This window comes from Mobula hypostoma, chromosome 8 (genome assembly GCF_963921235.1).
Source record: "Mobula hypostoma chromosome 8, sMobHyp1.1, whole genome shotgun sequence".
Taxonomy (NCBI): Eukaryota; Metazoa; Chordata; class Chondrichthyes; order Myliobatiformes; family Myliobatidae; genus Mobula; species Mobula hypostoma.
Window position 1 is genome coordinate 100,910,261 of NC_086104.1, and position 25,122 is coordinate 100,935,382.

General features: G+C 39.6%; 1 protein-coding gene across 3 annotated transcripts in view; it reads right to left on the minus strand.

Moving 5' to 3' along the window:
• The window catches only part of LOC134350790 (homeobox-containing protein 1-like), a 77,952-nt gene that overhangs the window by 10,059 nt on the left and 42,771 nt on the right, over positions 1–25,122 (minus strand). Inside the window, exons 7-9 of one of the 3 annotated variants that reach the window (XM_063056482.1) lie at positions 13,914–13,996; positions 13,176–13,271; positions 2,844–2,932 (exon numbers count right to left, since the gene is read on the minus strand). In XM_063056482.1, coding sequence (XP_062912552.1) covers positions 2,844–2,932; positions 13,176–13,271; positions 13,914–13,996 — 268 coding nt within the window. Of the gene's footprint in view, positions 1–2,843; positions 2,939–13,175; positions 13,272–13,913; positions 13,997–25,122 lie in introns of all 3 variants that reach the window. The other 2 variants (XM_063056481.1, XM_063056479.1) reach the window with 2 other exon arrangements.

A 25,122-nucleotide genomic window follows, 5' to 3' on the forward strand; every position in this document is an offset into this window, starting at 1 on the left:
AATTTGCAGGCTTACTACATAGTACTTGATCCATGAGTTCTCTTGAGCTGGTTTCAAACAGCTGAGGAAGTTGTGAAGAGATTTTATACTGGGCTAGCTTTCACTTTTGGTTTTGAACCCCTCCTGGAACATTAAATGGGGGTAGAGAGTAGTGATGGTCCAACCGTTCAGTTCTGGCCACCTCATTATAGAAAAGATTAGAAGCTTTAGGGAGGGTGCAGAGAAGATTTACCCGGATTACAGCACGTTTTATGAGGATAGGTTGAGCAAGGGCTTTTCCCTGAGGGAAGGGGAATGAAAGGCGACTTGATAAAGGTGCACAAGATGACAAAAGGCACAGATAGAGTGAACAGCCAGAGACATTTTCCCAGGTTAATATCAGGCGGCCTAACTTTAAGGTGATTGAAGGGAAGTATAATTGGGCTATCAGAAGTGTTTTTTTAGAACATAGAGTGGTGGGAACGTGGCGAACATATAAGGAATTCTTAAATATGGATTCAAAAAATGGTGGGCTATGTGGGAGGGAAGGGTTAGATTGATCTTGGAGTAGGTTAATTCCTGGGCCGAAGCACCTGTACAGTGCTGTTCTATCAAGTGTGTGGCACAGACTTAATGATCCAGCTAGTCTTTGGGTTTTATTTCTTCCCTTACCACAGGGATATTAGTGAGTAGCTGGGAATGATAGAAATGCCTTGCAGTAGTCATGGTTAAGTTATCACACAAGTTAGCAGATTCAACTAAAAAGTTATCACGGTGAAAATAGGCATTTACAAAACACCAGCTAGGCATTTCCGTTCTAGACACTGCAATATAGAAGAGAGGTAGCCACTTACTGGAATGGCTTGGGGAATTATGAGCTCCGGCTTTATGGAGATACTGGGACATAAGGAACTTTGAACAGAACAAATTAAATAAAAATATTTAAAATAATTTGTGGTTTTACAGAATAAATAAGAAGTCATTGTAATAGCAGAGGAGTGGAGGATGGCAAACATTCAAGAAGGGAAACAGGGATAACTCTGGGAAGGTGAGCCTTATATTGGTGCTAAGCAAACTAATGGAGAACATTTTTAGGGACAGGAATTACTGGCATAGTCTTATTAGGGACAGTCAGCATGGCTTTGTAAGGACAAACACGCCTCAGAAAATGATAACGTTTTTGAGGAAGTGACTAAACACATTGATGAGGATTGTACAGTGGATGTGATGTACATGGACTTTCCTAAGGCATTTGATAAGGTTCCCCATGAAAGGTTCTTGCAGAAAGTCATGAGGCAAAGGATTCAGAGAAATTAGGAAGCATGGATTCAGAATTGCTTTGTCGATAGAAGGCAGAGGATAGTAGTAGACGGAGCATATTCTGCCTGGAGGTCCATGATGAGGGGTGTTCCACAACAATCTGTTCTGGGACACCAGCTATTTGTAACTTTTAGAAATTAATTGTTTGAGAGGTTAGTAAATTTGCAGACGACATGAAGGTCAGAGGTGTTGTGGATAGTGTAGAAGGTTGTCATTGGTTACAACGGGACATTGACAGGATGCAGAGCTGGGCTGAGATGTGGCAGATGAATTTCAATCCAGAAAGTGTGAAGTGATTAATTTTGGAAGGTTGAGAATTTGAAGGCAGAATACAGACTAATGGCAGGGTTCTTCACAGTGTGGAGGAACAGAGATATCTTGGGGTCCACTTCCATACATCTGTCAAAGTTGCCATGCAAGTTGATAGAGTGGTGTATGGTTTGTTGGCTCTCAATAATTAGGGACCGAGTTCAAGTGCAAAGATTCAAGGTAATGTTTCAGCTTAATAAAACTCTGGTTAGCCCACACTTGAAGTATTGTGTTACATTCTGGTCACCTCATTATAGAAAGGGTATGGTTGCTTAAGAGAGGGTGCAGAGGAGATTTACCAGGATTTTGCCTCGGTTAGAGAACATGTCACGTGGAAAGACTGAGTGAGCTAGCGCCTTTTCTCGTTGGACAGGAGGAGGATGAGATCATCAGAAGCATTAGGTAGAGTAGACAGCCATAGCACCATTTTCCTAGAGCACCAGAGACATTCTTTATAGGTGAGTGTATAAAAATTTTATGGAGACATCAGGGGAAGGTGTTTTTTTTTGTTTTTCAGAGAAAAGCAGAGTGGTTACTGCCTGAAATGCATTGTTTGAGATGGTAGTAGAGGTAGATACATTAGGAACATTCAAGAGTCTTAGACAGAAGCACGGATGAAAGAAAAATGTCGGAAGGTGGGATCAGCACATTGTGGGCCGAAGGGCCCATACTGTGTTGTAGTGCCCTATGTTTTGAACCATTTCCAGGGCAGAAGGGTCAGCAACCAAAGGGCACCAATGTTAGTGGAAATGGAAAACAAGAAAAACAAATGTTTAGTCTGCAGCGTGCTGAGGGTAGATTAGATACTAACTTGCAAAAACAGAATTCAATCAACTACTCAAAGAAAATATTTACAGGACTTGGGTCAAGAGCAGGTAAATAGACAGTACCATCAAGGGCATCCACTATGGGGAAATGTCCTCTTTTGGTGTGTCACTTTATGATCTATACCTCCTTGGATACAGATCTTGTCCACAGGACTTGAGGTAGACTTACACTGTTGGAGCAATGTTGCTTCATTAAGTTGTACATATGCAGTCAGATGTCAATAAACTCAAATTTTCATTAAGAAGCCCACTGCAGTTTCCTGTCTGATTATCACACGTGAACCACCTCAGGGTTCCCCACACCTCTACCCAAGCTCTAAATGTAATGAGAAGATTACTGAGGTGGAGGTGTGCAGATAGCTGAGATAAAAACTAAAAGTCTAATGGAATATAAGTAACAACCTCTACCTGCTCCAGGAAATCACTCCCATCGACATCATCACTATTGGAATATCCACCTGGGCTCTGTACATCGATACCATGCGTTTCTAGGATTGCTGCTTCTTTGAAAAAGCAAAATTTCTATAAGAAAACATTGCTATACAAAAAAAAACATAGCATTTAGAAGATTCGGGAGCTTCCAGGAAGCCCAGAAAACCCAGCTGTCTGTAATAAGAGTCATAGGGTCATATAGCACAGAAGCAGGCCCTTTGGTACATCTAGTCCATGCCGAACTATTACTCCACCTAGTCCCATTGACCTGCACCAGGTCATAGTCCTCCATACTCCTCCCATCCATGTACCTATCCAAATTTCTCCAGTGTTGAAATGGAATCTGCAAGCAGCTTGTTCCACACTTTCATCACCCTCTCAGTGGAGAAGTTCTCATTCATGTTCCCCTTAAACATTTCACCTTTCACCCTTAACCCATGACCTTTAGTTCTCATCTTACCCAAACCTCACTAGAAAAGGCCTCCTAGCATTCACCCTACTCATAACCTCATCAGTTGTATACCTCTATCAACTCTCCTCTCATTCTCCTACACTCCAGGGAATAAAGCTCTAACCTATTCGACCTTTCCCGATAACTCAGGTCCTCAAGTCCCAGCAACATTCTTGTAAATTTTCTCTGCACTCTTTAAAACATATTTATATCTTTCCTGTAGGTAGATGACCAAAACAGTTCACAATACTCCAAATTAGGCCTCACTAAAACCTTATACAATTTCAAGGTAATGTACCAACTCCTCTGCTCAATACTTTGACAGGGATTATTTACTTAGTAATACAGTGGAAAGTAGAACCTTCCAGCCCTTCGAGCCACCCGTTGAATCATGGGACTTCGATTATACAGACCCTCAGCCCTCCAATCCCCTCCTATCCACATACCTCTACAAATTTCTCTTTAAGTGTTCAAATCAAACCCGCATCCACCACTAGTCATGGGACAATTTATAATGACCAATTAACCTAGCCGGTGCATCACTGGACTGACACAGGGAAAACCCACACATTCCACGTGGAGGACTCCTGACAGAACAGCGCTGGAATTGAACTCCAAACTTCAAAATACCCCCAGCTGCAAAGGACTGCGCTGACTGCTAAGCTACTGTGGCGCACAAACAACTCACTGAACTCCAGACAACAACTGAAAGGGTGTCAAGTTGAGACGTTTCCCCAGGAGAGAAATGGCTAATACAAGGGAACACAAGTTTTAAGGTGTTGGGAGGAAGGTAAAGGGGGCGGGGGTGTGGAATGTCTGGTAAAGTGTTTTTTTTAAAAACACGGAGAATGGTGGGATGGTGGAAAGCACTGCAGGGGTGCTAGTAGAGACAGATCCATTAGGAACATTTAAGAGAGATAAGTACACGAGAGGGCAATGTAGGAGGGAAGCATTAGATGGACTTGGAATAGATTAGGAAGCTGGCACATTGTGGGCAGAAGGAACTATGCAAGCTCAATATTCTGTGCAGAGAAAGGGAAAGTGAGGCAAAGAGAAACTTCACTCGTCCCTCCGTTGATCAGTGTTGACCCTCTGCTGCCCCTGTGATACACAAGCCGGGTCAGTATGACAGGGACAGCACGCTGTGGCCCGAGCAGCAGGCTCCCTCCTTCACGCAGCTGACAGATCCACAGGGACGGCAGAAACCAATAGTTTGGCACCAGTGACATTGCAGGAGTTGTCAGTCAGCACTGAACTCAGTGTAGGACTGCCTTAGGGACTCCAGTTCCAGAGTTTTCCTTGGGATTTACCCCCGAAGTCTTCTATAAATGTGTATAGCTCCAAGGCAGCAGAGAATTGATATCAGAGTCTTTTGTCTCCTATATGAGCTGCCAACCGCAGCTGATGAGCTCCGTCTACCCAGTCGGACTTGGTTGTCAGAGGCCATTTGAGATACTTGCCATTGGGAGCATTTACTAGTTGGAGCCACCCCCAGCTATAACAACCTTAAGGAACCAAAGAAAAAGTAGGAACATCTATGACAGGGTGGGAAGGTATGAGAGATTTATTGTGTGCATTGATTAAAGAAAATGGAATGCGATGTCGGAGGGAAAGGTTAGATTGATCTTGGAGTAGATTAAAAGGTTCGTGGGCCGGAAGAGCCTGTACCTGTGCTGTACAGTCCTAGCGTAAAAAATTCAGCTTAAAAAAAACAAGTAACTGCAACTGGAAAATAATCAGGAATCTCATGCTTGGAAAGAGAGATTTATAAATATTGTGCAGATTATATTGCAAGTTAGTAGTAAATCTTGGAATTAATTTTAAGGAGGGAACCTCCAGACAAACTCCAGAGACCTTCACTCTCCTGGATAACCACATCTGCACCAAGTCCACCGAGATGCAGATCCCCAGAGGTGGTGTTAAGGAACTGCAGCTGCAGCTCGATAACCTTCGGCTCACACAGAAGACCGAGGAAGTGATAGATAGGAGCTACAGGGAGGTAGTCACCCCTGCAGGAGGCAGGTGACTGTCAGGAGGAGAAAGGGAAATGGATAGGCAGTGCAGAGTACCCCTGTGGCCTTTCCCCTTAATAATAAGTATATCATTTTGGACACTGTTGAGGGGGACAATCTACTGGGGGGAGCGGCAGCAACTGGGTCTCTGGTGATAGAGGCTGATGATAGGGCAAAGTTAGAGGAGTTGCAATGTAAAAAGTGGACAATTTCGAAAAAGGTGAAAACAGGGCAGAAGGTGTTATATTTGAATGCACACAGTATATGGAATGAGGTAGCTGAACTTGTAGCATAGCTGCAGATTGGCATGTATCATGTTGTGGGCATTACTTTATTATGGCTGAGAGAAGACTACAGTTGGGACATTAACATCCAAGGATACATGTTGTATTGAAAGGACAGGCAGGTAGACAGAGGGGGCAGCGTGGCTCTGATGGTAAAAATTGAAATCAAATGCTTAGAAAGGGATGTCATAGGATTGGAGGGTGTAGAATTGTTGTGGGTAGAGCTGAAGAGCTACAAAGGTAAAAGACCCTGATGGAAGTTATATACAAACCTCCAAATAGTAGCAAAGATGTGGTCTACAAATTACAACAGGAGATAGAAAAGGCATGTCAAAAGGGAAATGTTACAATAAGGCATGTTCAAAAGGGAAAAAGACTTTCAGGATGCATATTGCATATATTTCTCTGACATTAAATGCACCTATCTACCTAGTCATGGAGGATTTCAATATCGGGTTGCTGCTGGATCCCACGAGAGGGAAATCATAGAAAGGCTTTTTAGAGCAGCTTATAGTTGAGTTCACTAGGGGATCAGTTGTATTGAATTAGGTGTTGTATAATGAACAGGAATTGATTAGACAGTTTACAGTAAAGGAACCCTTAGGAAGCAGTGATCATAACATGCTAGAATTCACCCTGCAATTGGAGAAAGAGAAACTAAAATCAGATGCATCAGTATTACAGTGGAGTAAAGGGAATTACAGGTGCACAAGGGAGAAGCTGGCCAAAGTTGATTGGAAGGGGATACCAGCAGGGATGATGACAGAGCAGCAATGGTTGGAGTTTCTGGGAGCAATTCAGAAGGTGAAGGAGAGATACATCAGAAAGAAATAATCTAAAAGCAGGATGACACAACTGTGGCTGACAAGGGAAGTCAAAGCCAAAATAAAAGCCAAAGAGAGGGCATATAGTAGAGCAAAAATTAGAGGGAAGTTAAGAGGATTGGGAAGCTTTTAAAAAACAACAGAAGGCAACAAAAAAGTCATAAAGAGGGAAGAGACGGAATACGATGATAAGCTCCTGTGTCTAATGTCCTTATAGCCATGGTGAGGACTGCTTAGCTTTCCTGTTTAAATTTTCCAAAATCCTTAAGATATAAGAGCAGAATGAGGTCACTGAGTCCTCTGTGCCATTCCATCATGGCTGATTTATTATCCCCATCAACCCCATTCTCCTAACTTCTCCCAGTAACCTTTGATGCCCTGATTAATCAAGAACCTATCAACCTGCACTTTAATGACCTGGCCTCCAAAGCTGTCTATGGCAATTGATCTCAGAGCTTCAGCTGAAGGTGAAGGATTCTGAGGATTTATAACCCTTTCAGGGAATTTCCCATCTCACTGCTGATTAACCAACAACTTGGCCGACATCCCCAGTTTCGGAGTCTCCCGCCGAAAGAAGCAGTCTCTCCCGTGTCCCAGTGATACCCATCTCTCTACTAAACAAATTGTTTTAAGCTCTTTTTAATGTGCTGCTACACCAGAAATATTTCTAACCCAGGTGACAACAGTGTGAAAATTAAGTCACAGATCAGAAAATATAAGCAGAAAGTGTCAGAATCATTCAGCAGGTTAGGCAGCACCTGTGGAGAGAGAAAGTGTTAATCCTTCTGGCCAATGACTTTTGTAATTCTGTGGCTCCCTCCACAGATGCTGCCTGTTTTATTGGTTATTTCCAACATTTTATATTTTTATTCCACATTTTAAGTGTGGTCTTTGCTTCCAACTTAGAGAAATACTAAATGGTCATGTTTTTAAAGGTGGTAGGTCAGGATTGAGATGATAAGACAATAGGACATAGGAGTAGATGCCCATTGACTCTGCTCTGCCATTCCATCACGGCTGATTTATGATGATGTTCTTTAGGTGAGGGTAAAATTGAAGCAATGCAGATAATCATAAGATGTTCAGTCCCCTAGAATATATGCACCTTTGTTTTGCTCTATGCAGAGAGAACAGAACAACATGCGAGCAAATTCTGCAGCAATATTTCCTTCTAGTGATGCCCTGTGACAGGACTCATGTTAGTGAGTTGTGCTAAGTGGAGAAGGAGGCATGACATGAATCAGGAAGATAAATATCACGTAGAGCTCACTGGAAAATGCAGACTCGAAAACAAAATGAGCTCAGCACAGGCTTCCTTTCTGGTTAGAAAACCTCGAAGCTTGGACATGCCAAGCAATGACTTGGACAAGAATGGATCACAACCACTCACTGCAGCCAGATGATAAAAGGTAGAATCCTACAAGTTTTCACAAAAATAAATGGAAATAAATCCACTAATATTATTGTTAATAATGTAAAGAGGACAACGGAATTGCTGGTAGAAGGGCAGGAAGGGTTTAGAGCCACAGTGGCAAAAAGCAAGAAAACAGACTCTTTAGCCAAATCTGTCTATGCAACCAAGATGCCCAAAGCTAATCTCCTTCTACCATGTTTGCTCCAGTAGAGCCATGCAGTATGAAAAAGCCATACACTATCTCTCTAGAGCAAAGGAGGATGACTTGATACAGGTGTATCAGTTGATCGAGCTTTCGAGAAGACACGGGGAGATTTATCAGGATTAGAGAATATGCTTCCTGGATTAGACAGCATATTTTATGAAGATAGGTTGAGCAAGCTTGGGCTTTTCTCTTTGGAGTGAAGGAGGATGAGAGGTAATTTGATAGAGGTGTACAAGATAAGAGGCATTGAAAGAGTGAACAGCCAGAGACGTTTTCCCCAGAGCGACAATGTGCAATACAAGAGGGTATAACTTTGAGGTGATTGCTGGGAAGCATGGAGGGATGTCAGAGGTAGGTTTTTCTTTATATAGAGTGATGAGTGGGCAGAAAGCACTGCCGGGGTGGTGGTGGTGAAAGTGAAGGAACATACATTAGGGATATACAAGAGATTCTTAGAGAGACACTTGGATGAACGAAAAATGGAAGGAAGGGTTAGATTGATCTTGAGGTAGGTTATAAAAATAGGGAACACACATCAAAGTTGCTGGTGAACGCAGCAGGCCAGGCAGCATCTCTAGGAAGAGGTACAGTCGACGTTTCAGGCTGACACCCTTTGTCAGGACTTGTTTGTTATAAAGATAAGGATTAGCTTTATTTGTCACATGTTCATTGAAACATTGAACCATGCAGTGAAATTGATCTTATCGCTGGGGTATTCTGCAAGTGTTGCCAAGCTTCCGTGAAAACATAGCATGCCCACAGCTCACTAAAAATAACCATACATCGTTTGGAATGTGGGAGGAAACTGGAGGCTCCAGAGGAAACCCATGCAACCATGGGAAGAACGTATAAACTCCTTGCAGACAGCAATCGGTCATTGCACTAACTACTGTACTACGCTTCAATGCCACCCTAAAAGATTGATACAACATAGTGGTCTGAAGGGTCTGTACTATTCTATATTCTATGACTATATGAGAACTTTGTGCTTACAACTGTCAGGAACGGCCGAAAGGATTGGGCATTTCTCTTCAGAAAGGAAGGCTTTTGGGGGGTATTTTAGACTGGGGTGGATCTGATCTCATTAAAAAGTTTTTATATTAATAGAGCTATTGCTTTAATCCAAGAGCAATAAGTGCAACTGTACCAGAGGAAACACCTTGAGGAAAAGTAGCTTAGATACATTTGAAATGGAAAGCGATGAGAAACAGTGGAAAAATGGGTTGAAAGGCTGATTATGGAAAATGAGAGTGCTCATGGTGTATGAACAACACCAAGTAAATTAAATTGGTAAGTTGGTTTATTATTGTAACACCTACTGAGATACAATAAAAACATTGTTTTGCATGCCATCCATACAGATCAGATCATTACAGCGGTGCATTGAGGTAGTACAGGGGAAAACAATAATAGAATACAGAATAAAGTGTTACAGTTACAGAGAAAGTGCAACACAGGCAGAGAATAAGGTGCAAGGTCATAACGAGGTAGATTGTGAGATTGAGAACAGTATCAATGAGACACGAGAACGCAGATGCCAGAAACAGGAGTGATAAATAATCTGCTGGAGGAACTCAGTATATTGAGCAGCATCACCAGTGATGCTGGACCTGCTGAGTTCTGTCAGCAGATAACACAGATGGGTAAATAACAGTCAATACTGACAGTGTGGCCCAAGAGTACGTTTCTGTGCTATATAACTATGAGACATTACTCCTTGAATTTACTTTGGGCCTCTGTGGAACAATGAGGCCAGGAACACTGATCAGAATAAGACCATAAAACTTAAGAGCAGAATTAGGCCATTCGCCCCATCAAGTCTGTTCCACCATTCAATCATGGCTGATTTTTCCTCCTCTCAACTCCATTCTCCTGCCTTCTATCCATAACCATTGTCACCCTGATTAATTAAGAACTATTAACCTCCACTTTAAATATACCCAATAACTTGGGCTCCAAAGCTATCTGTGACAATTAATTGCACAGGTTCACCTCCCCCGGCTAAAGAAATTCTTCATCACCCCTTTTCTAAAGGGACATCCTTTTATTCCGAGGCTGTGCACTCCAGTCCTAGATTCTCCCACTACTAGAAACATCTGCTCCAGATCCAATGGCGATAAGATGGAGAATTAAAATGGAAGTTTGGGGTCACACTGGTTAACTGAACCAAAGTATTTAGCGAAGTGATTATTCAGTCTGTATTTGGATTCTGTAATGTACCATGAGGTCAGTACTGAAGGCTATTGGCCACAGTTGAGAGCCCTGTTGATTATTGCAGACGGGAAGCTACAGTGAAGAATGTATCTCAGGGGTACTGGTGTGGAAGGCATGGAAACTGGGAGAATGGACTGGAAGCAGGGTGTGAGGAGTTAAAAGTCAGGGTAGCCATGGGATTGTAATAGATATTGGTCTCTAACTCATCTGCTGAGAAGTTGAGAAGGGGAAGGATCAGAGATGGACCATCTGGATATAATAGATATGGATTTTAAAATTGTTTCTGATAAACTGTCACAGAAGGTTGCATGCAAGATGACATCTCATGGTGCAGGAGGTAATACATTATAGCTACTAAAGGTGGCATGATTTTAAGGTGATTATAGGGGAGATGTTTTACAGAAAGTGGTGGGTGTATGGAACACACTGTCCAGGTGTGGTGCTAGAGGCAGATACGTTACAGATATTTAACAGACTCATTATAGGAAGGATGTGGAAGCTTTAGGGAGGGTGCAGAGGAGATTTATCAGGATGCTGCTAGGATTAGAGAGCATCTCTTATGAGGAAAGCTATAACTTTTCTCTTTGGAGTGATGAGGGATAAGAGCTAACTTGATAGAGGGGTATATGATGATATGAAGCATAGATCAAGTGGACAGCCAGAGACTTTTCCCCAGGGCAAAATTGGCTAATAAAAAGGCGGCATCATTTTAAGGTGATTAGAGGAAAGTATAGGAGTACCAGAGAGTGGTAGGTAGATGGAACACGCTGCCAAGGATGGTGGTGTTGGCGGGTAGAATAGGGATATTCAAGAGACTCTTCAATAAACACACGTATGAAAGAAAAATGGGGGGTTATATGGGAGGGAAGGGCTATATTAATCGTAGTAGGTAAAGCGTCATCACAACATTATGGACTAAAGGACCTACACTGTGCTGTAATGTTCTATGAAAAACATAGTAAGATTCAAGGCAGTTCAGAGAACATTTACTAGAACAGTACCAGACATGGATGAATTATTTTTGGAGAGAAATAAGTCAAAAGTTGGGTTACTACTCATAGAGGATTGAAGGACATTTAGTGCACCAATCAGAGTAGATAACTGTGGAATGTCCCCCTATGTAAGAGAGCCTAGGACCACAGGGCATAGCCTCAGAATAACAGGATGACAATTTAAGACTGAAAGGAAGAGGAATTTCTTCTCTCAAAGGATTGAGAGTTTTCGAAATTTGCTGTCCCAAATAAAACTCTGGAGGTTCTGAGGATTTTCAAAGGTGAGCTAGACTTTAAAATCAGTAAATTAATCTAAGATGATGGTGACTGAGGGGGAAATTGATCTATAGAAAAATTAGATTTTTCATGGTCTTAGTGAATGTCAGTGTAATCTCAAGGGGCCTTATGTTTGTTCTGTTTTATTGGTCTCATGTAAGTGAAGGGGGCAATTGGAAGGAAAGCTGATGAAACATTTGAGTTCAGAAAGCAGCACCAATCTTGTGAAGGGAGGGAGGCAGTAGGGCAGGAACAAGGATTGACAAGAACAGAGAATGATGGGACACTCAGCAGGTCAGACAGCATCTGTGGAGAGAGAAGCAGAGTTAATATTTTGTGTTTCATTGGAAACTGTAGCCCACAAAGAGGCAGGAAAAGTTGAACCCACGTGGTTCCCCTAATTTGGAGAAAGGAAGTGGAGACGAAGAAGGCAATCAATGCATTTACAAGTTCAGCCAAACAAAGGAGGTTGATGATGGAGGATGTCAGGCCAGTCCACTATTCAAAGAAGACATGAAGGGTCCTAAAGCCATCCTGGTATGATGGAGTTATAGAGGAACCGAATGTTTATGGAAGAGATGAGACCAGGAAACAGGCAGTAGTAGATTTAATGGGAACAGATCGGACAAGGAAAAAGTCAAGGTGGCCAGATGTAGGAAACGACTGAAATGATGGGTCTACCGGAACTTGTTCTATCCACCTTATCCCACCCCATTCTCTGCATCTTGAAGCTCGTTGATATTCAATTTCACCTTTTCCTAATGATAGAAGACTCTGCTTTTCAGTCCACAAATGCTGATGAACTTGCTCAGTATTAACAGCATTTTTAGCTTTTAATTCAGATTTCCATTATCTGCAATTTTTGACTACTTGATCAGCATGTTAGCCTGACTGGAAAAAAGCTGGCAGGATAGTCCAATAAGTAGTTAAAAAAGACAAATAGCACGTTGGCCTTTATTGTGAAAGGATTGGAATTTAAGAATGGGTGGACTTTGTTACAGTTGTACAGGGTGTTGGTGAGATCACACTTGGAATACTGTGCACAGTTCCAGGGTCCTTACCAAAACACAATGACATATTAGTATGTCATTGATATATATGAGGTTTACCAGACTCATTCTTGGAGTGAAAAGCTAGATAGTCTGGGTCTGTATTCTTCAGAGTTCAGAAAAATGAGGGGCAACCTTATAGATAAAGTATTAAGGGGGAGCTTTACAGGGTAGATGTGATATTTTAACTGGTGAGGAGTCACAAACATGGGGACATAGATACAAAATAAGAAGTAACATTTAAAAAAAAAATGTGTGGTAGAAATGTCCTCTCTCAGAGGTGCTGAATCTCCAGAATTCTCTGTCCCCAAGGGTGGTGAAGGCCAGATCGTTAGACACATTTAAGGTAGAGACAGATAAATGTTTGAACGATAGAGGAATTGACAGTTCTGGGGAAGAGGTCATGAGGTGAAGCAGATCAGCCATGATTATACTGAATGGCAGAGTGGCCTGCTTCTGCTCCCATTACCCTGTGTGGCTTATGTTTGTGCTGCACATTCTGCATCATACAAAACACCCTTTGCGTGGAACGAGCTTTCTTTACCAGAAGCTCTTTCATTAAACTGCATCATCTTCAACAACATTACCAATGTTTGCTCTCCTTTTGATCTCCTTCCTCCGATTGGCAAACCAATTGTAGACTTTCAGGGCAGTTACACGTTCAGAATCTGTCAGCTTTCTGCCTGCAACAACAGGAAACTCCATTACTCCCAGTTCTCCACAAAATAGGAGGCCACGTTCTCATAGTGAGTGCAGTCAGGGCCAGAATAGAACTGTAAGGGTCAATGATACTATTTACATTCAGTGACCACTTTATTAGGTACCCAACAAAAGTGGCCACTGGGTGTGCATTCATGGTCTTCTGTTGCTGGAGCCCATCCATTTCAAGGTTCAACACGTTGTATATTCAGAGATGCTCTTCTACACACCACTATTAGGAGCATGTGGCTGACCCCTCTCAGCAACAAGATGTTTTCACCCACAGAAATGCCACTCACTGGATGCTTTTTTGTTTATCGCATCACTCTTTGTTGTGTGTGAATATACCAAGAGATCTGCAGTTTATAAATTCTCAAATCACCCCTTCTGGCATCAACAATCACTCCCACAGTCAGAGTCACTCAAATCACTTTTCTTCCCCATCCTGACATTTAGTCTGAACAACTGAACCTCTCGATCATGTCTGAATACTTTCACACACTGAGTTGCTGCCACATGACTGGCTAGTTAGATATTTGCACTAATGAACAAGCGTATCTAATAAAGTGGCTGTTTGTATTGCCAGTGTACAAAATGGTTCACCTTTTGAACACACAACTCTTTACCTGGCTTCTGGATGACTGCATTACAAGCGTTTGAAATCTCCTCTCTCTTAGCTTCATCTGGGTATTGGTTTTCATTGAAGTAACTGCAATGAAGAAACAATTTACAAACTCTACAATATCCAAGAGGTGGAACTGAAAACAGATTTACTGCGCTGTGCTGTTCTATTGGACAGCCAGAGACTATGTCCCAAGACTGGAACTGTTAATACAAGGGCTCATAACTCTAAGGTGTTTGTATTAATGTAGGGGGAGGGAGAAACAGTGTCAGAGGTAGGGTTTTTTTTTAAATAAAGAAGATTGGTGGGTGTGTGGCATGTGCTGCCAGGATGGAGGTAGAGGCAGATATATTAGGGACATTTTTTTCTTTCTTTTTCAATCTTTTTATTAATTTCAGAATATATAAACAAAACATAGTAATAATACAAATAATAGGAGATAAATTGTTACACTTACGAACAGTAATCGTAAAGTCCAATATTGAAATTTGACAAAGCTCCCAATCATGTAAAACTAACAACGGATAATACAAATCAAAAAAAAACTAAAAAAAAACATGAAAAAGTAAAAAAAAACAAAACCAAAAAAAAACCCATCCCAAAAGAAAAAACAAAATTAATCAACTAAACTAAAAGACTTGGGCAAATCTAAAAAACTTAAAAATGAAAAAGAAGAAAACCTTAGTGCCGACGACTCCATTCCCCTCCAACAGCAATACAGAGAAATAAAACAAGTTTGGAAATAAACATATTACATTAAATGAAAATGCTGAATGAATGGCCTCCAAGTTTTTTCAAACTTAATGGAAGGGTCATAAACTGCACTTCTAATTTTCTCCAAATTCAAACACAGCATAGTTTGTGAAAACCAATGAAATACCTTAGGAGGGTTAATCTCTTTCCAATTCAACAAAATACACCTTCTAGCCATTAAAGTAAGAAATGCAATCATCCTTCGTGATGAAGAGGTTAAGTTATTTAAATCTATCATTGGTAGTCCAAAAATAGCAGTAATTGGATGGGGTTGTAAGTCTATATTTAAAACCGTTGAAATAATATCAAAAATATCTTTCCAATATTTTTCCAACAGGGGACATGACCAAAACATGTGGGTTAAAGAAGCTATCTCGGAATGGCATCTGTCACATATTGGATTAATATAAGAGTAATAACGAGACAGTTTATCTTTGGACATATGAGCCCTCTGCACTACTTTAAACTGTATCAACCTATGCTTAGCACACACAGAGGATGAATTCAACAACTGAAGAATTTTTTCCCATTTTTCAGTCGGTATATTAATCTCAAGTTCTGTTTCCCAGTCAGCTTTAATTTTATTAGAAGCATCAGGACATAAATTCAAAATTATATTATATATGATTGCTACAACACTTTTCTGAGAGAGATTTAAATCTAAAATTTTTTCCAAAATATCCGTTGGATATGGATGTGGGAAATTAGGGGAAACAGTAATTAAAAAGTTCCTAATCTGTAAATATCTAAAAAAGTGAGATCTGGGTAAGTTATATTTATTAGACAGTTGATCAAAAGACATAAAACAATTATCCATAAATAAAATCGCGAAAAGATATTATGCCTTTGGTTTTCCAATCAGAGTAAGCTTGATCCATCGTGGAAGGTTGAAAAAGAAAGTTTGACAAGATGGGGCTGCTAGGATAAACTGATTGAACCCAAAAAATCTTCGGAATTGAAACCATATACGTAAAGTATGCTTAACTACCGGGTTATTCATTTGTTTATATAATTTAAAAGAAGTAAAAGGAAGTGAAGTTCCTAAAACCGAACCCAAGGAAAGCCCTTGTAATGAATTAAATTCAAGATTTACCCAATGAGGATTTAAAAATACATCCAGATCTCGTAACCAAAATTTTAAATATCGAATATTAATTGCCCAATAATAAAATCTAAAATTCCGGAGGGCAAGCCTCCCCTCCTTTTTAGACTTCTGTAAATACCTTTTACCTAACCTAGGATTTTTATTCTGCCAAATATATGAGGAAATTTTTGAATCTACATTATCAAAAAAAGATTTTGGGATGAAAATTGGAACTGATTGGAATATATACAAAAATTTGGGCAGAATGATCATCTTAATAGCATTAATCCGACCAATCAAAGACAAAGAAATTGGCGACCATTTGGTAAATAACAGTTTAATCTGATCAATTAAAGGTAAAAAATTAGCTTTAAATAAATCTTTATATTTTTTCGTAATTGTTATCCCTAAATATATAAATGAACCAGTAACCAATTTAAATGATAAATGTCCATAAATAGGTACATGCTTATTTAAAGGGAATAATTCACTCTTATTAAGATTCAATTTGTAACCAGAGAAGTTACTAAATTGAGCTAACAAATCTAAGGTAGCAGGAATTGACTTCTCCGGGTTAGAGATGTATAACAGCAAATCATCTGCATATAACGATAACTTATGTATTTCGTTTCCACGGGTAATACCAACAATATTTGGCGAGTTACGAATAGCAACTGCTAAAGGTTCAAGAGCAATATTGAATAGCAAAGGACTAAGAGGGCAACCTATTAGGGACATTTAACAGACTCTCAGATAGGCATATGGATGAAAGAAAAATGGACAGCTATGTGGGAGGGAAGTGAGATTGATCTTGGAGGGGGTTAAAACATTGGCACAATATTATGAGCCAAAAGGTCTGTACTGTGCTGTAATGTTCAATGTTCTACCGACACAAGGCCAGTGATTGTAAGTAATTGATTCTAATAATGTGGTTATAAATCTGCAGATTAGGTACAAGTTGAAAGAGCTGGAAAATGAAGCAATAATCCTGGCCTTTTTAAGCACTGCACTGTGGTTCTTGTATTCAGAGTGTGCAGGCTCGCACCTCATAGCTGTGCTAAGTGTTGCGATAAGCTGGATGTGGATCTGTGAGGGTGCCACAGTGAGCCAAGGCTAAGTCAGCCAATAGAGTCGTAGAACACTATAGCACAGAAACAGGCCCTTCAGCCCATCTAGTCCATGCCGAACTGTCATTCTGCCTAGTACCATCGACCACAGCATAGCCCTCCATACCCTACCTCTATCCATGTACCTATCCAAACTTCTCTTAAAGTTAAGTAAGGGACGCCCAGAGCACACAAAAGAGCTAACTGGTAAATTTCAGTCAACCAACTGCCCGCGTACTGTTCACCGCAGAAACACTGGGTTCACTTAGAAGTGCAGCAATATTTATGTTGATATTAGAACATAGAACATAGAATAGTACAGCACAGTACAGGCCCTTCAGCCCACAATGTTGTGCCGACCCTCAAACCCTCCCATATAAGCCCCCACCTTAAATTCCTCCATATACCTGTCTAGTAGTCTCCTAAATTTCACTAGTGTATCTGCCTCCACCACTGACTCAGGCAGGCAACCACTCTCTGAGTAGAAAACCTTCCTCTAATACCCCCCTTGAACTTCCCATCCCTTACCTTAAAGCCTTGTCCTCTTGTATTGAGCAGTGGTGCCCTGGGGAAGAGGTGAGGGCTATCCACTCCATCTATTCCTCTTATTATCTTGTACATCTCCATCATGTCTCCTCGTCATCCTCCTTCCCTCCAAAGAGTAAAGCCCTAACTCTCTTAATCTCTGATCATGATGTATACTCTCTAAACCAGGCAGCATCCTGGTAAACCTCCACTGTACCCTTTCCAATGCTTCCACATCCTTCCAATAGTGAGGCGACCAGAACTGGACACAGTACTCCAAGTGTGGCCTAACCAGAGTTTTATAGAGCTGCATCATTACATCGCAACTCTTAAATTCTATCCCTCGACTTATGAAAGCTAACACCCCATAAGCTTTCTTAACTACCCTATCCACCTGTGAGGCAACTTTCAGGGATCTGTGGACACGTACCCCTAGATCCCTCTGCTCCTCCACACTACCAAGTATCCTGCCATTTACTTTGTACTCTGCCTTGGAGTTTGTCCTTCCAAAGTGTACCACCTCACACTTCTCCGGGTTGAACTCCATCTGCCACTTCTCAGCCCACTTCTGCATCCTATCAATGACTCTCTGCAATCCTTGACAATCCTCTACACTGAGGACTTCCGGTAGCGCTCATGGAGTGAAGTCGCGTTCTTGACTCGCTCCATTACCTCTGAGTTTTTTTTCTCTATGGTCAGCTATACTTTAATTAACCATTAAGGCATCAATTTTTACAATACTTTGAATTAAACTGAATTCTCTGACAATTGGATGATACTTAGATCTGCTATGTCTAAGAACGGGAAAGACGGCAAGGATGGTAAACCTCCGGTTAAACCGAAAGCTACGGATCTCCCCCCGACTGAATCACCGGTGACTTTGAAAGCGATATCGGAGTTAATTCAGAGGGAAATTTCAACCTCTGTTAGGGAGATGATTCGTACGGAAATTGCAGGCTCTGTTAAAGACCTGATTCATACGGAAATCTCAACTAATTTCCAGAAAATTGCCGATTTAATTGATAAGATGCAAACATGTATTGCGGAACATCAGTCGGCTATATCTGATCTTCAAAAATTCGCGCAACAAAGTGAGCTTAAGATGGGGAAAATCGAAGAAACAATTAATGTAATGAAGAAGAAACTTGACTTTTTGACTTTTAAAAACTCTGACTTGGAATCTAGAATGCGACGGCAGAATTTACGAATGATTGGCGTGAGGGAAGCTGTTGAAGCCAATAACCCCATGAAATATTTCTCTCAACTTTTAAAAGATGCATTCCCTACTGTATTTCCTGACCAACCACCGCTACTGGATCGTGTTCACAGAATCCCATCATACTCGTCTAGGTCAGATAGACCTAGGCATGTTATTTTACGTTTTCATTATTTTCAAGACAAGGAGAGACTGTTTCGATTCGCTCGATCTAAAGGTTTCATTGATTTTTCATTGATCGATTCGTGGAAGATTTCAGTAAACCAATCTGGGACCAACGGGTCCGTTACAGATCCGTGATGTCGGAATTCTATAAGATGGATTTAAGACCAGCGCTGCTGTACCCTGCACGTCTAAGGATTCGCATGTTAGATGGAGCCCTTCGTTTTTTTGATTCTCCATCGGATGCCCAGAGTTATCTGGATCAACTTTCATCTTCAACATCTTAATTGCCTTTTTTTAATTATCTCCGTTGATCGGAGGCTGTGAATTGGTTGGTTTTAACTTTTCTGTGCCCTATTTGGGCAGAAAAGTTTACTTTTGATTTCTTAATATGGCTGCTAAACTTTCTTTTTAACTGCGTCATTTCTTTCTTTTCCCAGGGGATTCTGGGTGGTTACTTCCCTTTTGTCATCTTACGTATTTCCTGTGCGGCCTTAAATTTTGTAGTTTTTTTAAAATTTTATTCTGTTTTGCTTTTTATAATCACTATATGTTAATAATCCTATTTTTTTTTGTTGCTGTGTCTATTCATGAGTTTGAGGTTTATGGTGGTTTTTTTTAATATATATTTTCCGGCTTCTGTTCTGTGTGTATTTTAATTGAGCTAACTTTTTTTTACTTATTTTTTTACTGTTTTACAATCAGCTGATCCTTTTCATATTTATACCTTTTTTTTAGGGAGCGTATACCGGAAGTCATGGGGGTAGTTTTAGCGCTTGCTTCTTTCTGGCGGGTCTGCTTTAGATTTTGCCTTGGGGTCTTGGGGTGGAGGGTGGTGGGAGGGGCTTCACGTTTTAGTTTGTTTCTCTTTGGGCTATATACATTATTGAAGTACTGGTTGCGTCCTTTTTCCCGGTATCTTTTGTATGTTCTGTTTCCTCTCCGGGTTTGTGGGTCGCGCCTATTGTCAATCCTCCTTGTTGTGGGTTGACTTTAGGATTTATGGAGTCTATTATTAATTTTGTCTCCTGGAATACTAATGGTCTTAATCATCCTATTAAAAGGAAAAAAGTTTTTAAAGTGTTCCGGAGACTTAAAGCACAAATTTTATTTTTACAAGAGACCCATGTACGGAGGGGGGACAGACTACGTTTTTTCAAATTCTGGAAGGGACAACAATTTCATTCGAACTCCAATGCTAAGATTCGAGGCGTCTCTATTTTTATAGATTCCTCAGTTACTTTTATACAACAGGATATTATCTCTGATCCGAATGGTAGATTTTTATTGGTTAGTGGTTTACTATTTAATAAAAAAGTAGTTTTGGTTAATGTTTATGCTCCTAATATGGATTGTCCGGAATTTTATAAATCATTGTTTGATCAGTTTCCGAATTTGAACGAGTTTTCATTGATTTGGGGCGGAGATCTTAATACCTGTTTATCTCCAGCTTTGGACCGTTCGGCTCCTTTACGGACTTTACCTAATAAATCTGCAAATTTGATTAATTTTTTCCTTTCTGATTCTGGGTCGACGGACATTTGGCGTTTTCTGCATCCTCAGGAAAAAGATTTTTCCTTCTTTTCACATGTTCATCATTCCTATTCAAGAATTGATTATTTTTTCATTGATTCTCGTCTCATTCCTTCAGTGATTAAATGTGATTATGATTCTATAACCATTTCGGATCATGCTCCACTTAAGCTTTCTATTAAAATTATGGCCAATATACCAAACAATAGACAATGGCGTTTTAATTCGCTGTTGCTTCAGGACTCGGACTTTGTTAATTTTATGAATGAACAGATTGAGCTTTTTTTTACAATTAACCATACAGAAGATATTTCGGTTAACACTCTTTGGGACACTTTTAAAGCCTATATTCGGGGTCAGATTATTTCGTATTCCGTTGCTTTGAGGAAGAAACAGAAGCAGGAGGAGATGGCAATTGTGGACAAGATTAAAGAAATTGATAAGAAATATGTTATGGCTCCTTCTGAGGAACTATACAAACAAAGAACTGAACTTCAAATGGAACACTGTTTACTACTCTCGTCCTCGATTGTAAACCAATTAAAGAAAACAAGAAGTGATTTTTATGTTCACAGTGATAAAATTGGCAAGCTGCTGGCTAATCAATTGAAATCTAATTATGTTAAATCTCAAATCAATCAGATTTATAACCAAAATGATCGATTGATATTGGATCATGTGGGGATTAATCAAACCTTTTGTGATTTTTATTCTTCTTTATATCAATCAGAGTCTCCTCGAGATTCTAAATATATGAATGATTTTTTAGATAAGTTAGACTTCCCTCAGATTTCACAGGATATGTCTTCTTTATTAGATACTTCCATTACAATGGATGAGATTAAGAATGTTATTTTTTCTATGAATCTGGGGAAAGCTCCTGGCCCTGATGGGTTTACCGTTGAATTTTATAAATGTTTTGCTTCTTTATTGATTCCTTGGCTCTATAAGGTTTTTGAGGCTTCTTTGAAACTTGGTAAACTTCCGGAATCTTTTAATAGAGCATCAATTTCTTTAATACTAAAGAAGGATAAAGACCCTGCTCAATGTGCATCTTATAGACCAATATCTTTATTAAATGTTGATTCTAAAGTTTTTTCTAAGTTATTAGCGAATAGACTAGAAAAAGTACTTCCTTCTATTATTTCGGAAGACCAAACGGGTTTTATTAAAGGTCGTTACTCTTTTTATAATATTCGTCCATTGTTAAATATCGTTTATACTCCCTCACAAAATGTTCCTGAGTGTGTTATTTCTTTAGATGCCGAGAAAGCTTTTGATAGAGTAGAATGGCCTTATTTATTTAAGGTGCTTGAAATGTTTAATTTTAGCTTGAAATTTATATCCTGGATTAAACTGTTATATCACTCCCCTGTAGCCTCGGTTCGTACTAACTCTTTAAACTCACCTTTTTTTCCTCTCTTTCGTGGTACTCGACAAGGCTGTCCTCTTAGTCCCCTATTATTTGATATTGCATTAGAACCTCTTGCAATTGCTATTCGAGAATCTTCAAATATTACTGGGATAACTCGGGGATTAAAGTCCCATAAATTATCACTCTATGCTGATGATTTACTTTTATATATTTCTAATCCTGAGAGATCCATTCCTGCTGTTTTAGAGTTATTAGCACAATTTGGTCTTTTCTCAGGTTATAAATTAAATCTTAGTAAGAGTGAACTTTTTCCGATTAATAAACATCTTCCCTTATATTATAAATTTCCATTTAAATTGATTAATAATTACTTTTCATATCTTGGGATTAAAATTACTTGTAAACATAAAGATTTATTTAAGACTAACTTTTTACCATTAATAGACCATATTACTCAACTTTCATTTAAATGGTTTCCCTTATATTTAACTTTGATTGGTCGTATTAATGCAGTTAAGATGTTTTTTTTGCCAAAATTTTTATATGTGTTTCAGGCATTACCAATTTTCGTTCCTAAATCTTTTTTTGATAAAGTTGACTCTAAAATTTCTTCATTTATTTGGCAGAATAAGAATCCAAGACTGGGTAAAATACATTTACAGAAAGCTAAGAGAGATGGAGGTTTAGCATTACCTAACTTTAGATTTTATTATTGGGCTATTAATATTCGACATGTAAAATTTTGGTTACTTGACCGGGACATACTATCTATTCCTAAATGGGTAGCATTGGAATTACAATCTGTTCAGGGTTATACACTTGGTTCTATTTTAGGTTCCTCTCTTCCTTTCGATTCGAAACGCCTTAAGCAGGTCTCTAACCCGATAGTTAAATATGCTTTGCACATTTGGTTTCAATTCAGAAAATTTTTTGATCTTAATCAATTCGGGTTAGCGATTCCTATTTTAGGTAACATATTTTTTCCTCCCTCTTTTACGGATCGCGCTTTTCAAACTTGGAAGACTAAGGGTATTTTACGGTTTTTGGATTTATTTTTAGATGGTTCCCTTATGTCTTTTGAACAATTATCTAATAAATATAATTTATCAAGAATACATTTTTTTAGATATTTACAAGTTAGAAATTTCCTAAGTACTATACTTTCTTCTTTTCCAATGCTTCCTCCTATATATATTTTAGATTCGATAATTAACCTTAATCCATGTCAGAAAGGTGCATCGGCTATGATTTATAATATTATTATGAAACTTAGGAAAGCTCCATTTGATAAGATTAGGGTAGATTGGGAACAGGAATTGGGGCTTACCATTTCTGTGGATGATTGGGGGCAGATTTTACAATTAGTTAATACTTCCTCTATTTGTGCTAAACATTCCCTAATTCAATTTAAAGTGGTTCATAGAGCACATATGTCCAAAGATAAGTTAGCGCGTTTTTACTCGCATATTAATCCTTTCTGTGATAGATGTTCGGGGCAGATAGCCTCTTTAACTCATATGTTTTGGTCTTGCCCTACTTTGGAAACTTTTTGGAGAGATATTTTCAATATTATTTCTAAGGTATTAAATATAGATATCTCTCCTCACCCTATTACTGCTATCTTTGGACTACCTAAAATTTCTAGTAATCTTTCCCCTTCAGCCCGTAGAATGATTGCATTTCTTACTTTAATGGCGAAAAGATGTATTTTACAACATTGGAAAGAGCTTAATGCTCCAACTACCTTTTTTTGGTTTTCTCAGACGATTTTATGTTTGAATTTGGAGAAAATTAGAAGTAACCTTTATGATTCTTCATTTAAATTTGAACAGATTTGGGGACGCTTTATTCGATATTTTCATTTAATGTAATATTTACCCTTCTTGTTTTTTTTTCACTGTTTTAATGGAGATCGGGATGGAGGACGTGATTTTAAGTTTAACTCTGTTTGGTTTCAAGTTAGCCCATTGCTTTGCCTTGCTTTTAGTTAGCTGCACGGTGGGTTTTTTTTTGGGGTGTTTTTTTTTTCTTTTTTTTCCATTGATATATATAAAATTTAGTACACTATTATGTTATCTTGGTTTCTTATGCTTAAATTACATTGTTTGTAGTATTTTCTTTTTGGTATTGTTATCTTTTGGAATTTTATTATACTTTAACATTGTATTAATGTTTATATGGCTTATCTTTTTTGTATACTTACTCAATAAAAAGATTTAAAAAAGACAATCCTCTACACTATCTACAACACCACTAACCTTTGTGTCGTCTGCAAACTTGCCAACCCACCCTTCTACCCCCACATCCAGGTCGTTAATAAAAATCACGAAAAGTAGAGGTCCCAGAACAGATCCTTGTGGGACATCACTAGTCACAATCCTCCAATCTGAATGTACTCCCTCCACCACCACCCTCTGCCTTCTGCAGGCAAGCCAATTCTGAATCCAACTGGCCAAACTACCCTGGATCCCATGCCTTCTGACTTTCTGAATAAGCCTACTGTGTGGAACCTTGTCAAATGCCTTACTAAAATCCATATAGATCACATCCACTGCACTACCTTCACCTATATGCCTGGTCACCTCCTCAAAGAACTCTATCAGGCTTGTTAGACACGATCTGCCCTTCACAAATCCATGCTGACTGTCCCTGATCAGACCATGATTCTCTAAATGCCCAGAGATCCTATCTCTAAGAATCTTTTCCAACAGCTTTCCCACCACAGACGTACGGCTCACTGGTCTATAATTACCCGGACTATCCCTACGACATTTTTTGAACAAGGGTACAACATTCACCTCCCTCCAGTCCTCCAGGTACCATTCCCGTGGACAACGAGGACATAAAGATCCTAGCCAGAGGCTCAGCAATCTCTTCCCTCGCCTCGTGGAGCAGCCTAGGGAATATTCCGTCAGGCCCCGGGGACTTATCCGTCCTAATGTATTTTAACAACTCCAACACCTCCTCTCCCTTAATATCAACATGCTCCAGAACATCAACCTCACTCATATTGTCCTCACCATCATCAAGTTCCCTCTCATTGGTGAATACTGAAGAGAAGTACTCATTGAGGACCTCGTTCACTTCCACAGCCTCCAGGCACATCTTCCCACCTTTATCTCTAATCGGTCCTACCTTCACTCCTGTCATCCTTTTTTTTCTTCACATAATTGAAAAATGCCTTGGGGTTTTCCTTTACCCTACTCGCCAAGGCCTTCTCATGCCCCCTTCTTGCTCTTCTCAGCCCCTTCTTAAGCTCCTTTCTTGCTTCCCTATATTCCTCAATAGACCCATCTGATCCTTGCTTCCTAAACCTCATGTATGCTGCCTTCTTCCACCTGACTAGATTTTCCACCTCACTTGTCACCCATGGTTCCTTCACCCTACCATTCTTTATCTTCCTCACCAGGACAAATTTATTCCTAACATCCTGCAAGAAATCTCTAAACATTGACCACA